The sequence below is a fragment of the Urocitellus parryii genome, chromosome 3 (genome assembly GCF_045843805.1).
Source record: "Urocitellus parryii isolate mUroPar1 chromosome 3, mUroPar1.hap1, whole genome shotgun sequence".
Taxonomy (NCBI): domain Eukaryota; kingdom Metazoa; phylum Chordata; class Mammalia; order Rodentia; family Sciuridae; genus Urocitellus; species Urocitellus parryii.
In genome coordinates, this window is record NC_135533.1 from 194,948,647 (window position 1) to 194,962,897 (window position 14,251).

The 14,251-nt window shown below is 43.4% G+C and overlaps 1 protein-coding gene across 3 annotated transcripts in view; it reads right to left on the reverse strand.

Annotated features, from left to right (window-relative positions):
* The window catches only part of Scn10a (sodium voltage-gated channel alpha subunit 10), a 91,642-nt gene that overhangs the window by 43,261 nt on the left and 34,130 nt on the right, over positions 1–14,251 (reverse strand). For all 3 annotated transcript variants that reach the window (XM_026401589.2, XM_026401587.2, XM_026401588.2), the window contains exons 10-12: positions 13,901–14,071; positions 10,235–10,513; positions 7,475–7,586 (exon numbers count right to left, since the gene is read on the reverse strand). In XM_026401589.2, the coding sequence (XP_026257374.2) occupies positions 7,475–7,586; positions 10,235–10,513; positions 13,901–14,071 (562 nt within the window). The remainder of the gene's footprint in view (positions 1–7,474; positions 7,587–10,234; positions 10,514–13,900; positions 14,072–14,251) is intronic.

Genomic DNA, 14,251 nt, shown 5'->3' on the forward strand with positions numbered 1-14,251 from the left:
TAAACTTTTAAAGCCAAGACTCAAATCTGTATATCTGAATATTGCAGGGACGAGTGAAAATTTGCCCTTAACAAACAAAAATATTATACCTCATAGTGTTACTATTTTTTATTTGTATTAATTAGTTATGCATGACAGTAGAATACATTTTGACACATCATACATAAATGGAGCATAACTTCTCACTCTTCCAGCTGTACATGGTGTAGAATTACACTGGTCGTGTAATCATATGAGTACATAGGATAATAATGTGTGATTCATTCTACTACCCTCTCTACCCCCAACCCCCTTGCCTCCCTCCACTCCCCTCTTTCTAATCCAAAGTAATTCTATTCGCCCCTAGAACCACCCTGCATTGTGAACCAGCATCTTACTTCTCATCTTACCCAGCTAATTCTATCTCTACCTACTCCCTTATAGACACCCTCAATTGTACCTGCCTGGCAAGCACCAACTCTAAATATAAACAAAATCTGCTGACTATTCTGCACTCACATCCAAACCAGCTGAACCTGGTCAGACAAAATATACAGCCTTGCTTCCTGGTCACAGTGGAGGTCCTTGACTCCCAGCCTGTCCCTGCCTGGGAGTCGTGCTGTGTCTCTGTGTTTCAGCCCACTCCTCCAACCTTCTAGGCCACTATTTCTTCCTCTCTCCTCTCTTTCAATCCCTAGCTCCTCACTTTCTGCTCCTGAGCTCCCTTTTATGTCACTCAAAATGCAAAACCGCTTACAGAGGGACTTCCTCTTCTTCCTACTACTAGGTCTCCAAGGTCTCAAGTCCACCCCAATTTCTTCCTTTCGCATCCCTCTGTGCCTCCTCCTCTCACCTGTGAGGGGCTCCTACCTCTCTTGCCTGCTGAAGCCCTGTGCTGTCCCCCTTCTCTCCCTTCTGGACCGGCCCCATCAGCACGTAAACATGCTTCAATTACATCTCAGCTTTGAAGAAGGTCTCCCAGGATCCCATGCTCTCCTTCATCCACTGAGTCCTTAGTAGCTTCTAAGAGTTTTCTCCACCTTCTCACTTGCTCTTCTCTTTACACACCCTGGAATCTGGCTTTTCCTCCCAAACGCAAACTGTTAATTTACAGCGCTCTTCTTATTTCACTACTCAGAGCATTTGACCGAATTTGCAATACTCTCCTTGAAACCTGGTGTCCATTTGGCTCCCAGAACATCATGATCTCTTGGTTTTTTTTCTCCCACGTCAGTGACCACTTCTTCTCAGTTTCTGATCCTGTCTCACTCTTCCTTTCCTGTCTTAAATGTGGGAGAACTCAAGAATTCTGTTGTTAGCCTGTTTTTTAATCCTCTCTCTAGGTAATTTCATTGAATCCTATGGCCTTAAAAATTGTCTATGCTGATCCTCCCAAATTATAATGTGTCTCCTGTGAACCCCAGGCTCATCTCTCTAGCTCCCTCTGTCAAATTTCTACTTGTGTATGAAGAAATCAAAGGTCCACCTTTAAGAAGGGCAATTTGGGTTAATCTGTAAATTCCACCTTCTGGCACACACCCTGTAGATATACCAGCCCATGTGGGCAAAGAAGATGATGTGTTTTATTTATAATAATCATAAAAAATGAAATAAACAGCAAGGTGCATTATGAAAGAGGATGAAGCAGATTTGTGATGATGTAAAAAAAAATCTTTATATGATTTTTATGATTCACTCTACTCTCTTCCCTACCATATATCCCCTTGCCTCCCTTCACTCCCCTCTGTCTAATCCAAAGTACCTCTGTGTGTGGTGTGTGATGTGTGTGTGCTTATATAAGCATAGAACATTGCCTGAAGGACTCAAGAGAGACTATAAAATGAGTTTATAGAAATAGTTGCATGCTCCCAAATTCTGCTAATGCCTCATTTGTAGTTAAAATTTTTGTGTGTAATTAGATTTAGCTGATAGTGCTTCCTTGGTAGTTAAAATTTTTGTGTGTAATTAGATTTATCATGTGTTTCCTCATGTGTTCTTCCTTTGCATATGAAGCCTTTCTCACTGTAAGGTTTAAAAAACACTATCTGTGCTTCCTTCTTTCCTTTGTAGTTTTACTTTTTTTTTTTCATTTAAATCTTTGATACATTTGTAGTTTATTTGGGGTAAGGACTAAGATATTGATTCAGTTCATTTTTCCCAATCTCTGCTTATTTGTATCAACAAAGATTCAAAATATCATTTGGTCACAAGTTTTTTTTAATATATACCCATATATTTTCATAAACGTGTCTATTTTTCTTCCATTGATCAAATTATTCATCTTCACTCTCATGCTGCTTTGATTACCTACTGTAGATTTTTGAAACTACAGATATCAAAACTAGCAGAGCAGAGTTCTGTAAAGAAGTTGGCACAACCTGGGAGCAAAATCAATAATCTCTATTTAGAACAGAAGTGGAGCTTCCCCAGACTATTTTGGCACTAAAAAAGAATCACAGGACATAGTACTGAGTGATGAAGCTTGCTGACATGCCATTTTGTCGGAAAGCAGCCTAACTGTGAGGCATCACAGGAAAAGAGACTCAGATTTGTGAGCAACATTTACATGGCTGATATTGATGCCTGGGAGATACAGAGACTAACAACCACATGCTTACTAGCTTGAAGCATGATTCCTTTCCTCTCCAGAAAAATCTTCAGAAAGAATTTCCCCCTGCTACAGTGAAAGAGGTGTCCTCTTCCTGATATTGGCCAATGTCTCCGCTTGTGCATACTCTCCTGGGACCTTAGGAATCTGTTGAACATTCCCTCTTCTCCCTTAATCTTCAGTCTCTCCCTTTCTCTCCGATCCTCCCCATCAGCGTGTAAATATGCTCAAAACAAACAAATCCCCCAAATGTCCTTTAACTTTGCCCTCTCTCTAGTGTTACCTTACTCTCTCCTCCCCTTCCCAGGTAAACTTCCTGGAAAAGTCGTCTGTAAACAATATCTCCATTTCTACCCCTCTCACTCATTCTTCAAGCCCCTTCAAGGTGCCCTCTGTGGACTCATTTTCTCTGCCATTTGCTTTGCTCAGGTTGCCAAAGCATCCATGCAACTGAAGACCCAAGATGCTTTTCAGGTTTCATTGTACCTAAATAGCAATGCCTCTGTTCATTTTTCTATTAATCCTGAAGGAATTTAGACTCTTGGCTCTGCATCGTGTTCTGAGTCCTCTCTTATACTGACCCTTCCCTTCTTAGTCTCCTCTGTTAGCTCCATCTCTCCTGCTTAACTATTAAACATTGTAATTTCTTAGAACTCTGTCCTGGGCTTATTTATCTTCTTACTTGATTCCCTTCTATGGCATCTTATCCTCTGTCATCTTTTCAAAATTACCATCTTGCTTCAAAGCTCTATCAAATATACATCTCTGGGCCACACTCTTCAAGGAATTTCTAGCACCATTTATCACAAAGCCAATTTCCTACTGGACATTTCTACCTGGATGTTCCCAAAACACCTGACAACCAACATGTCCCAGACTCAACTTCTAATCTCCCCAGCTTATCTTTTCCCAGTGAAGCCTCCTCCCTCACAAAGAGCTCCCTCCATGAGCATTTGCACCCGCCACCCTTCCATTGCTTACACCAGAACCATGTGCATTATCAGGACCATTCTGAATCTTATGCTCCTTAGGTTGGTAAGCCTTCCATTTTCCATTGTCTCTGCTGCCACCACCCAGAGTCTGAGAATTGCAGTCTCCCACTTGGTTCCTCTTAACTGATTTCCCTGCCAATACCCTTCCCCTCCTAATTCCATTTTCTCCAAGTATTCAGAGTAACCTTTATAAATGCAAATGTAGCTCCCCTGCCTCCAGTCCTTTAATGGCACCTCGCTGCTCTTGGGATGAAGTCCAATGTCTTTAATAAGGTCTAGGAGGTTCTGTAGACCGGGCGCCAGCCCATCTCTCTAGACTTATTTGAGCCCCTCTCCTCCCTGGTAGATGTGTTACAGCTACATTAGGCTTTTCGTTTCAGCTTTAGGGTATTTCTGCCTGGAATACTTCCCTGACTCCAGGCTGAACTTATCTCACTTCTCTTTGCATCCTGTGCTTCTCCTTCAAGACTCTCAGTACCCCACTAACAACTTGTTCCATGCCAATCTCTCCCGCCAAGCTTGAGGGCAGCTGTACTCACTGCTGTGATCCTACTTCTGGTCTTCTGCTTTGGACAATTGTCAAATCTCAGCTTGTATGCCAAGCCTAGATAACTCAAGTGCCTTGAGCTCAGTGAATTGACAAACTCTTGGCCCAAACTTTCTCAGGTACCATTACTCCCAGAGGGGTGGCTTCTGTAAATCCTATGCTGACTATAACAGCATCCTTCGTAAGTATAATGGAAGTAAAATCCAACCAAAGAAGGTCATGTGCCCAATGTTCTGGAATCTTTGACCTAACCTAGAAATGTCATTGCTTCTCCTGCTATTCCTAGCCTACTCTCACAGTCGGAGGTGATGTCTATCTTACTCCAAGATGTCTGACTATTCCTTATTTTGTTTTAGTTTTAGCAGTTCAGATAATTATAAATTGGCACCACTCTCCAAATATCACCTTTGAGTACTACCCTCATTCATTCATTCATTCAACAGTTTTTTGTTGAGTGTCTATGATGCACAATGCACTGCTTCTCAAGGTACTAGAGATTTCCTTTGAGCAAAATGGGCACATCTCTGCCCTGGAAGAGTTTGTGACCCAGTGAAGAGGAACCCACAGCTGAATATTACTGTGCACTTGACTTGACTCATTTAATCCTCCCAAAGTACTGCAAGATGAGTGTATTTGAACTTTTTTACTGGTGAGAAAACTGAAGTACAGAGAAGTTAATGGAGCTCAAAGGTCACGCCATTTTCCATAAATGGTAGGGCCACAATTCAAACCCAGGTGGTCGGGCTCCAAATCTGGGTTCTAAGCTCTGTTGCCTCTCCTTCACTCTGAGAACTTCTTTGGTCTTACTTAAATTGGGATGTGTTTGGGATGCATTTCACTCATGTCTCATTCCTGCAAATAGTATAGGCTGCTGATGACTGGAACTCTTTCCAGGTTCTCACATGGCTGATTCCCTTACTTCATTCCGATTTCTGGTCTCCTTAGGGAGAATGACCTTCCACAACCACTTATCAAAAACAACCCCTACTCTTCATCTCCTTCCTATTCTATTTTTTCTCCTATTTCTCATCACTACCCAAATATCTATTTGTTTTGCATCTGTGCCTCCCTTACCCCCAGTGTGAGGGCTCCATGAGAGCAGGCTTCTATCTTGTTCGCCACTGAATTCCAAGCACCTAGAACAATGCTGGACACATAACAGGTGCTCAACAAATGTGTGTCATGAGTGAGTAAATATTACAAAGAGAGAGAGGGGGGGCATGTTTAATAGTTCTGAGGAATAAATGAAAAAGAAAGATGTTTTGTACTTAACATTTGCTTTTTGATGACTAATGGGAAGATAAAGGAAAAAAATCCAAAGAATTGTAGGCAAAGTACATGGTAGAACTCTAAGCAGTCATGAAAAATGGTGGGAGTGCTCAGTATTACAGTAAAAAGTGATTATTAAATAATCATCAACAAGGAAAAATGATTTAAAGTTGGTATTCATTCTTAAAACCAAAGCTCAATTCCATCCATTTACCAGAAAATGCCATAATTTCATTCTTCTTTATATATAGTGTATATATACCATATTTTCATTATTCATTCATCTGTTGAAGGACACCTAGGTTGGTTCCATACCTTAGCTATTGTGAATTGAGCTGCTATAAACATTGATGGGGCCGCATCACTATAATATGCTGATTTCAAGTCCTGTTTTCTCTGATATGTGGATGCTAAACTATAAAAAGGGTGGGTAGGGAGGGGAAGAATGGAAATCCATTGGATTAGACAAAGGGGAATGAAGGAAAGGGAGGGGTAGGGGAATAGGAAGGACAGTAGAATTAATAAAACATAACTTTCCTATCCTTGAATTTGAAATACCTGACCAGGGTAACTCTGTATCATGTACAACCACAAGAATACGATCCTAATTAGAATAAATTACACTCCATGTATGTATAATACACCAAAATACACCCTATTGTTATGACTATTTTAAAAAACCAAATAATTAAAAAGATTTAAAAAAACCCCAAAGCTCAGGCCTTCAGGAAACATGACTTAAAGGTGTCTCCCATCCCAGTAACTGAATCCAACTTAGACTTCAAGCTCCTAACCTGGGAACTTTCTTTTGGCTAATTCAATGCCTGGTGCTATTTCATTATCTCAGGTTGTTCTTGGGCTTTGGGAGTTCAAGTTTGGTGGAACACTGAGCTGTTCCTCAGTCAATGCTAAATGTATTTTAAATGTACTTTACTTGAATTTGAGTTCCAATGTAATCTCTGAGGGGACAATCCCCGCAGGTGGTTCTTTGCTCTTTCCTCTCCACCTTCCCTGTCTGGCTTTCACTTGTCCCCTTCTGTAGCCTTCATGGGTGGTGAAGTGACTGTTCCACCACTCTGCTGCCATTCTGGAGACCTCTGAAGGCCTGAGGCCTTCTCCACCAGGTATGTTACTCTACAGTTTCCGTGTCATGATGAGCGTATGGATCTGTCTTTAGGCCCTGCCACCTCTGGCTTCACCCAGAAAGTAAAGTGCAGATGGGCTCTGGTTTCAAATCCTCCAAAGAGTTTCTGCTGCTCACTACACCCTACCTTGAAATGAAGCTCTAGCCGAGGGCTGCAAGGAAGTTACACTGGGTCCCTTCTCAGCAGCACATCAACATCAGAGTCCCTTGGCATCCACTAGACCTAAGCAACTTAGTGTTTCTAGGGCAGATACATAAGTGGATATAACTAGAACAATACTCTCCATACCTTGAAGTAAAACAAAGGTTGGATTAAAACAACCTCACACCCAGCATGAGGAAGATGTAGCCATAAATACGGAAACTTGTGTGAACTGGAGTCATGAGCCAATGCCACCCCCGTCTCCTCCTCCTCCCCTTGACTAGGTGTAACCAGCTAGAACTTAGACACATCCCTGAGGATACTGAGTGGATTCACAGTTGATTGGCAGAACCCAGAATTGACAGGGATTTAGAGAAGTGAACCGATTAATTTACTTAAATTATCTTTCAATATTCAGCATAATGGGGACTTGAGACAGAAATTAAGTTACCTACTGTGAAAGTTATAGCCATGAAAAGCATGAGGGTAATTTTGCCATGCTAGGAAATGAAAGGCTGCTAAATCTTTTGCACACCTGAGAGGTGACTTGAAATTCTCTGGTGCCTGCCCAGTTACTTCTCTGAAAATCTAGTTTTGTGAATACATATGAAGGAGAAGCTAATTTGAACAAGAGATGAACGAGGGCATTTCGTTTATTGGATTCTTTTGTTTTGAAAAATTATGCACATAAGAACTACATTAGCAAAGGAGGATGGTCTTGAGGCATAAGAGAGAGTACACAGGTGAGACTTATCATTGCACGGTGGACGTTCATCCAGAGAGCAACACTTACCCTCGATGACAGAGGTCATGATACTGACCACACTCATTGCTCTTTGGACTCGGAAAGGTTCATTCAAGTATTCTGCTGACAATAAAGTTTTCTTCTGTCCTGCATCAAATGCCTGCTGAGACACAAACAGATAGGATACCCCCCCCAGCCTGAAGTCTTCAACAGCAAAGAACATCACCCAAGCCTCCTCCTGCCCAGTCTCCCATGGCTGAGATGCTCTGGGAAACCATAATCCTTTGCAGACAGCCTTGGAGAAACAGGGCTGGCCCTTGAGTTTGGGGGAAGAACTCAGGCATGAACACCAGGGCATAGAGGTGGGATGGAACCAGAGTGCAGGTTGGAGGCCAGTGGGTTGACTTGGATTCACCTGAGACTCTGCAAACTCCTTTTCCTAGGATGGGACTTGGACATCCAAGTGGTGATGGGGTTGCCTCTGAGGTCTCTGAGATTACTATCAAAGGGAGCTAAAAGCTGCAGGGGCAGTGGGCCAGGAAGTGGCCCTCTGGGCAGTGCGTATGACATTTACATGGAACTCTTACTCCACAGTGAAATTTCCTGACCTCCCTTCTAATAGACCCATTTCCTTCCCCAGCACACAACCCACTTCCAATTCCACATAGTCTCTTTCTTTCTTCAGGGAGCATGTGTGTGTCTTGATTGCCTATCTGTTAGTTTTCTTTAATAGACGGAATGTTTGTGCTCTCCTACCCCAAGTTCATATTGAAATGGTGGAGGTGGAGGTGGAGGCTTCAGGAAGTGATTAAGTCCCAAAGGTGGAGCCCACATGAATGGGATTCATGACATTATAAAAGAGACTCCAGAGAGCTCTCTCACTTCTCCCACCCTGTCAGGACACAGCGAGAAAGTGCCATTTATGAGTCAGGAAGGTGGCCCTCACCAGACACGGAATCTGCAGGTGCTTTGACCTTGAACTTCCTGTCCTTCAGAACTGTGACAAATGAATTTTTGTCACTTATTTGCCACCCATCCTGTTCTAAGAGGCCGAACAGCCATTGTCTATCACAATCTTTTTGACCGTTTCCTCTTTAAACCTTCATTGGAAGTTTCGCCTGTGTTCTCCACCAGAGCCACGACTAGAGTCATACACAGACTCTGGACATGGAGAGTTCAAGGTCCACAACAGCTGACAGCTCTGCACAAACCTTTCAGAGTCCACAGTCAACAAGCATTTATGGAATGCTTATCACAGGTGAAGCCCATAGGTATGTAGTTAACAATAAATACGAACTTTAGACAGTTTCCAATCCCGAGGGCTTGGCAAATGATATTAGCAGCTATGCCTATTAGTCAGCCATGTATATAAATGTAGACACTTTATTATTTCACTGAACTCTCCAATTCATTAGGAAGCTTTTTACAAGGGGAGATGAGAAGGCAAGAAGAACAGAGGGACTTGCTAAAGGTGATTCAGCTGGTAAATGGCATAGCTGGGACTGCCACCCAGGTCCTTGCAACGTGGAAGGATTTAAAGAGTTAATCTGGCACTAGCTGAATAATTTAACTAGAATGAATCAAGGTTAGAACACTATTACTCTCCACCTCCCTGCCCTGCTCTGCGTCCAGGGAGGGCAACCTGTACAAAAATGCTTCACCCTTACCCTCTGGTTCTGTTCAGGCTCGGCCCATGGGAGGTACAAATAGGACATTAGAGAATGAAAAGAAAGAGAAGTCAGGTATTTGTCCCCTGACTTCTTCCTGCTGGGCAGCAGCTGTGATTCTCTCTCTAGGACGGCAGGTTCTATTCCACAGCCTCTGACACACAGCTGCAGCTCTTGATAGGTTCTGATTCTGCTCTTTTCCTTCTCTCTTTCAGCCCAGGTATGTAATAGCTCCCCACTGTTGCTCGTCTCCAGTACCTTCCTTATCAGTTCCCCGAACCCAGCCTACACCTTTCTACATACTTTTCTAAAATCTTTCTACGTTGCCACTGGAGTGACCGTCTTGCTTCTTGCTGGGACCCTGAATCACATGGCATCTAATCAGACTGAGTTAACACATCTCAGTTCTTAATACTCACTCAAGGCAGTAGAACCATATAATGACCTCTTGACAAGTCTGTTTGCAAATTGCTCTGTATCTCTAGCTAGCCACAGAGGGCACATGAAAAACACTAGAAGCATCTTTACTGAAACTGGATGGAGAGCACAAATTAAATCACAGCTCTAATCCAGTAAGTAGTCCCTGATTTACCATTAAATCTGTAATTATTCTATTAAAGAGTGCTAGACATTTAGTCACTGTTGTCTAATTTGTGCATTTTGTTTAGTTATTTCTTCTGTGAGTCAAGCAAGGGACACTTCATTTCTACTGAGGTCTGTCCTGAGAACCTCCCAGAATTTTTCTGGGTCTCATTTGCCAAGTCTTGGGTAATTTGCATATAACCAGAGACAAGTGCAGAAGGGCCCTGGGTTTTTCTCATACCTCATGCCCTTAGCAAGAAAATGGGATGGTCTCCAAAGCAGTGATGGGAAGTGCGGACAGAAACAATGGGAGGAAATAAGAAGACAAATGGAAAATAATTGGTATCACTTCTCTGCACAGTAAGCCAGGACATTTCTTTGACCTCAGGTAAAATCAGGTAAACTCAGTTGCGCTGAGTTTACCATGTCAAATGGGAGTCAGAGGGGAGGCAGAATGGTTCAAGGACCTCTTCACTGGTGGCACTCAGGGCTTCCTGGCCAAAGGCCTCTGGCTTGAGAAAGGCAGTTTTGAGAGAGTCTAGATCATGCACAAACTCACCGGGACTTCTGTAGCTCCAGGGACCAGCTCACTAGTGGTCAGCATTGGGTGTCCCTCTTCTCCATGCCCAGAGCCAAGGCTGGGAGTTTGAGACAGTGGGCCTGGCGGTCCAACAACCTTGCTCAGCAGCAGGGAACCCCGACGGCTCTCATGGTCTCCATGAAAGACTCCATCATCTGTGATCCCATCGTGGAATGAGACATCTTGGCCAGGGGCTCGGAAATGAAACACACTGCCATGGCTAGCCCGACGCCTTCCAGAAGCAAGGCCTAGGAAAGACTGGGCATTGCCCCAAAAGAGCAGGAAAGAAGGTGGGCTGGAGGCTGGTCCTCCGGCAAATCTAGAGCACACTTCCCTCCACCCACTTCCTCTTCCTGACCCTATTCTCATGACCTTTCAGTAGCTAAATAATGACACAGATCTGAAGGGTAGACATGTGGAGTGGACAGGGGAAAGGATATTCTAAACAGACTCAGGGAAAGGCCAGGAGAGAGGGGAGGTTATGAGTGCTGAAGATCAGCTAACAGGTCATTATGGCCAAGATCAGAGGACAACCTTGCATTGGATGGGTCAGCTGTTTGCCAAACTTTGACCATAGAGCTGGACAAAACTGCCTTAAGTTCCCTCCTCTACATGCAAAGCTGTGATCTAAGAAGACTCTATTATGCACACCAGGACGGGCACATGCTTGGAAAGTGGTTGTTGAATGGGCAAGTGCACTCTATTGTCTGGAAATTAGGTTGTACAATTCATTACATCTTGTCTGTATGAGAGTGAGAGTTTGTATTGCAAAGGAGGAGACAAGAGCTTTATAGCATAATGAGTTTCCAGGATCCCTCGAGGCAAGCTTTGAACAGTCAACAATGGGAGGATTGAAGGAAGAGTTGCAGCCTAATTTCCTGGAAGAATAATGCCATTCTTCCAAATCAATAAACATTTCCCATCAAAATCTCCCACTGAGAGAACTGTGTGGCTTACAGGTTCCAGAGGAAAAGAGCTAGTTCATAGGCCTAGAAACCCCAGAAAAGTTAGTGCGTGAGTTAGCCAGGTCTCATGACCACTGTGGGAACCTGACCACAATAAGCGCTGGGTCCTGTCCTTGGGTCATACATAGTATTTCTGAAATCTAAACATTGATTCCCTATTCTGATCATACTGCTCGGCTCCTCCCATCCTTAATTCCTTTTATTTATTTATTTTTATTTAAAATTTTTTTTTTAGTTGTGGATAAACACAACACCTTTTATTTTATTTATTTCTTTTTATGTGGTGCTGAAGATCAAAACCAGTGCCTCACACGTGCTAGGCAAGCGCTCTACCACTAAGCTACAACCCCAACCCTCCTTTTATTTATTAAACCACAAAAGTTGAATATCTTGCCAATTGGTTTTCCTCACATCTCTCCTTATTCCACAAAACTGAAGTTTTTCCTTTCTTGATGATTTGGAGCCTGATCTTATTCAACAACCATCATTGCAAGCACAGTATTAGAACTTGAACATTCTTTGCTTAGAACACATGGCCAAGGACCTTAGAACTCAAAAAAAATCCATGAATCTGTCCCACTTTGAAGGAAAGGCGAACAACTGACCAATTCATATTTAAAAATGGGAAAACTGACTTATTTGTACTCAGACAACAAGTACAAACCAATCAAGAAAGAGAAAACATTTAGATCTAGTATTTGACAGTCAGGGCCTGCTTGGTTACCATTTATTTCAGAATTAACCTATTTGGTAAATTGTGGGCAATGACCTTTGAGTCTAATCATTGGTATTGCCTTAAAGTGCATCAATCAAACAGGTCAACTAGTCTTCTGCATGTTCCTGAAAATCCCTATAATCTCTCCTGCCTTATCCCCAATCCCTATCTCATCACTCCTGGTCAGAAAAATGGCTTTATATAAAAGCTGTCTAAGGTCTATGTTCCAGATGTCCATGTCTGGGAAAAGAGGATGCATTCTTGTAATAGAGCCCAACCAACGAGTTTTCATGCAAGAAGGCCCCACATACGTTCTCCCTGTCTTTGTTCATATATGTTCTTTTTGTCTAGAGAATATCCTCCCAAGTCCTCCCACACCTTCAATTACTGAAAGAACCCTATACACTCTTTGCTGTTCACCTCACTTTTCCCTCCTCCAGGAGGCCTTTCCTGACACACATCCACCCCCATATGAGAGGAAGTCTCTTCATTTATGTCTAAAACACCACATATATGCCTCTACTAGAGTACTTAACACATAAGCTGTTTTTATATCTGCCTCCTCCACCCAATGGAAGTCCTTGGGAAAGAGGCCATGTTTTATTTCCGTCTACAGAACTAAATACACCAAGCACCCACTATTCTTGAATGAATAAGACAAAGTCTTTCTATTTTTTCCTTAAGCAGGTAAGTCTAAGTGGAGAGACAAGTGCATACATCAAACAATTCTTGGACATCCAGATGCTAATCTGTGTGGGGCTGAGTGAATGGGAGAAATTAAAGCCCAATTCAAAGTGTCATTGACATTTCCATGGAAGCTGTGATTCATCCTGCTCTGTGATTGTCAGAGCTCTCGTCAAATTTCCTTTGAAACATCATCTGAACTGTGCCCTGTGCATGGCAGGTGCTGCTCAAAAAAGGCAGAGCAAGGAATAAAGGGGCACAGATGCAGATAAATTCTTCAGTGTGGGTATGTCACTAGGGTCAGAGTTCATAAAAGTGTGTCTGTGTATGTACGTGTGCACACACATCTCGGGGTTGGAAATGGTGTTGCAGAAAAGTAGAACGTCCTTTAAATGAGAGAGATCAAGAAGAGAGATCGAGAGGACAGGATGCCTGAAGAATAGCCATGTTTATCGCCCTTTCCACACAATTAGTGTGGTGGCTACCCTTCCATCAAAGGAATATTATGGCTCAGGCCTATGGAAAGGGAATATTTTTTGTACACTGGATTTTCAAGGGACATGGAGGTAGTGGGAGGAAGCCTGGTGAGGACTTAGAGTGGGGGACCTTGGAGTGGGAGCTAAATATTCAAATGGGGGTAGAATTGCTAAAGGGAATAAGGTGAGATTCTGACATTATTCCTAGACTGGACAGTGTCACGGAAATGGGCTCTGGGATCTCCCATGCCAACAATAGGTGACAACTGTAGCTGCAGGCCCGGAAGTATGAGGTGGGAAAGACAGTTGTGAATGGTTTCAGCACCAAGGACAGAGACTGCCTGCCCCCCTCAGGAGCTGCAGATCAGAGCGTCCAGGGAAGCTGACCTTTGATGTTCCCAAACATTTCAAGGTCAGCAGGTCCAACATGGGCTCCCTGCCTTCCTTACAACCCTGGATCCTTCCTCCAGTGCCCCTGCCTTAGAACCACCGCTCAGTTAACTAAAGATGACTCCTGAAACCCCAGAGTGATCTTGGACTCCTCTTTTTCTACATTCCCCAATCCCAATCTTGTTGGTCCCTTCCTTTCAGAAAGATCCCTGTAATTTACCTCTTTCCCTATCTAACATGCCTCTGTCCTCATTTAGGCCACCATTGGGATGGAGCGTCCGGATTACTAAAACATCCTCCTGATCTCTGTGCCTCCGGCTTTCTCCCTGCTACAGACTTTTTCCCCGTGTCAACCCACTGTCCACAGCAGCTGGCAAGGTGGGGCATCTTGAAGGCACAAACCAGAGCCCCTTACCATCCTGCGCTGGTTGTAAGTCTCAGATTGGGGTGATCTGTTGTCATCTGTGGAGCAGTCCGACACTCTTGATTTCATTCTGTGCTTTCTCTCGCTGGCATTTTTGGAGGCTAAAGGTGATCCATTGTGGGAATGGAGAGAGGCTGTGTCAATCCCCAGTGCTGTCAGCACCTGAGGAGAAAGAACAGCAGCTGCACCCAGCAGGATCTGGTGGGCTTAGAACAAATGTGTCCCCCTGACATGGAGTGTCACAGGGATGGGGGATTTGAGACTGAGGAGGTTAAGGGTTAGGATCAAGGCGGTGGTGAGATTGAGACACAAAAGAAACATCCACCTCTGGGTCACCTCCCT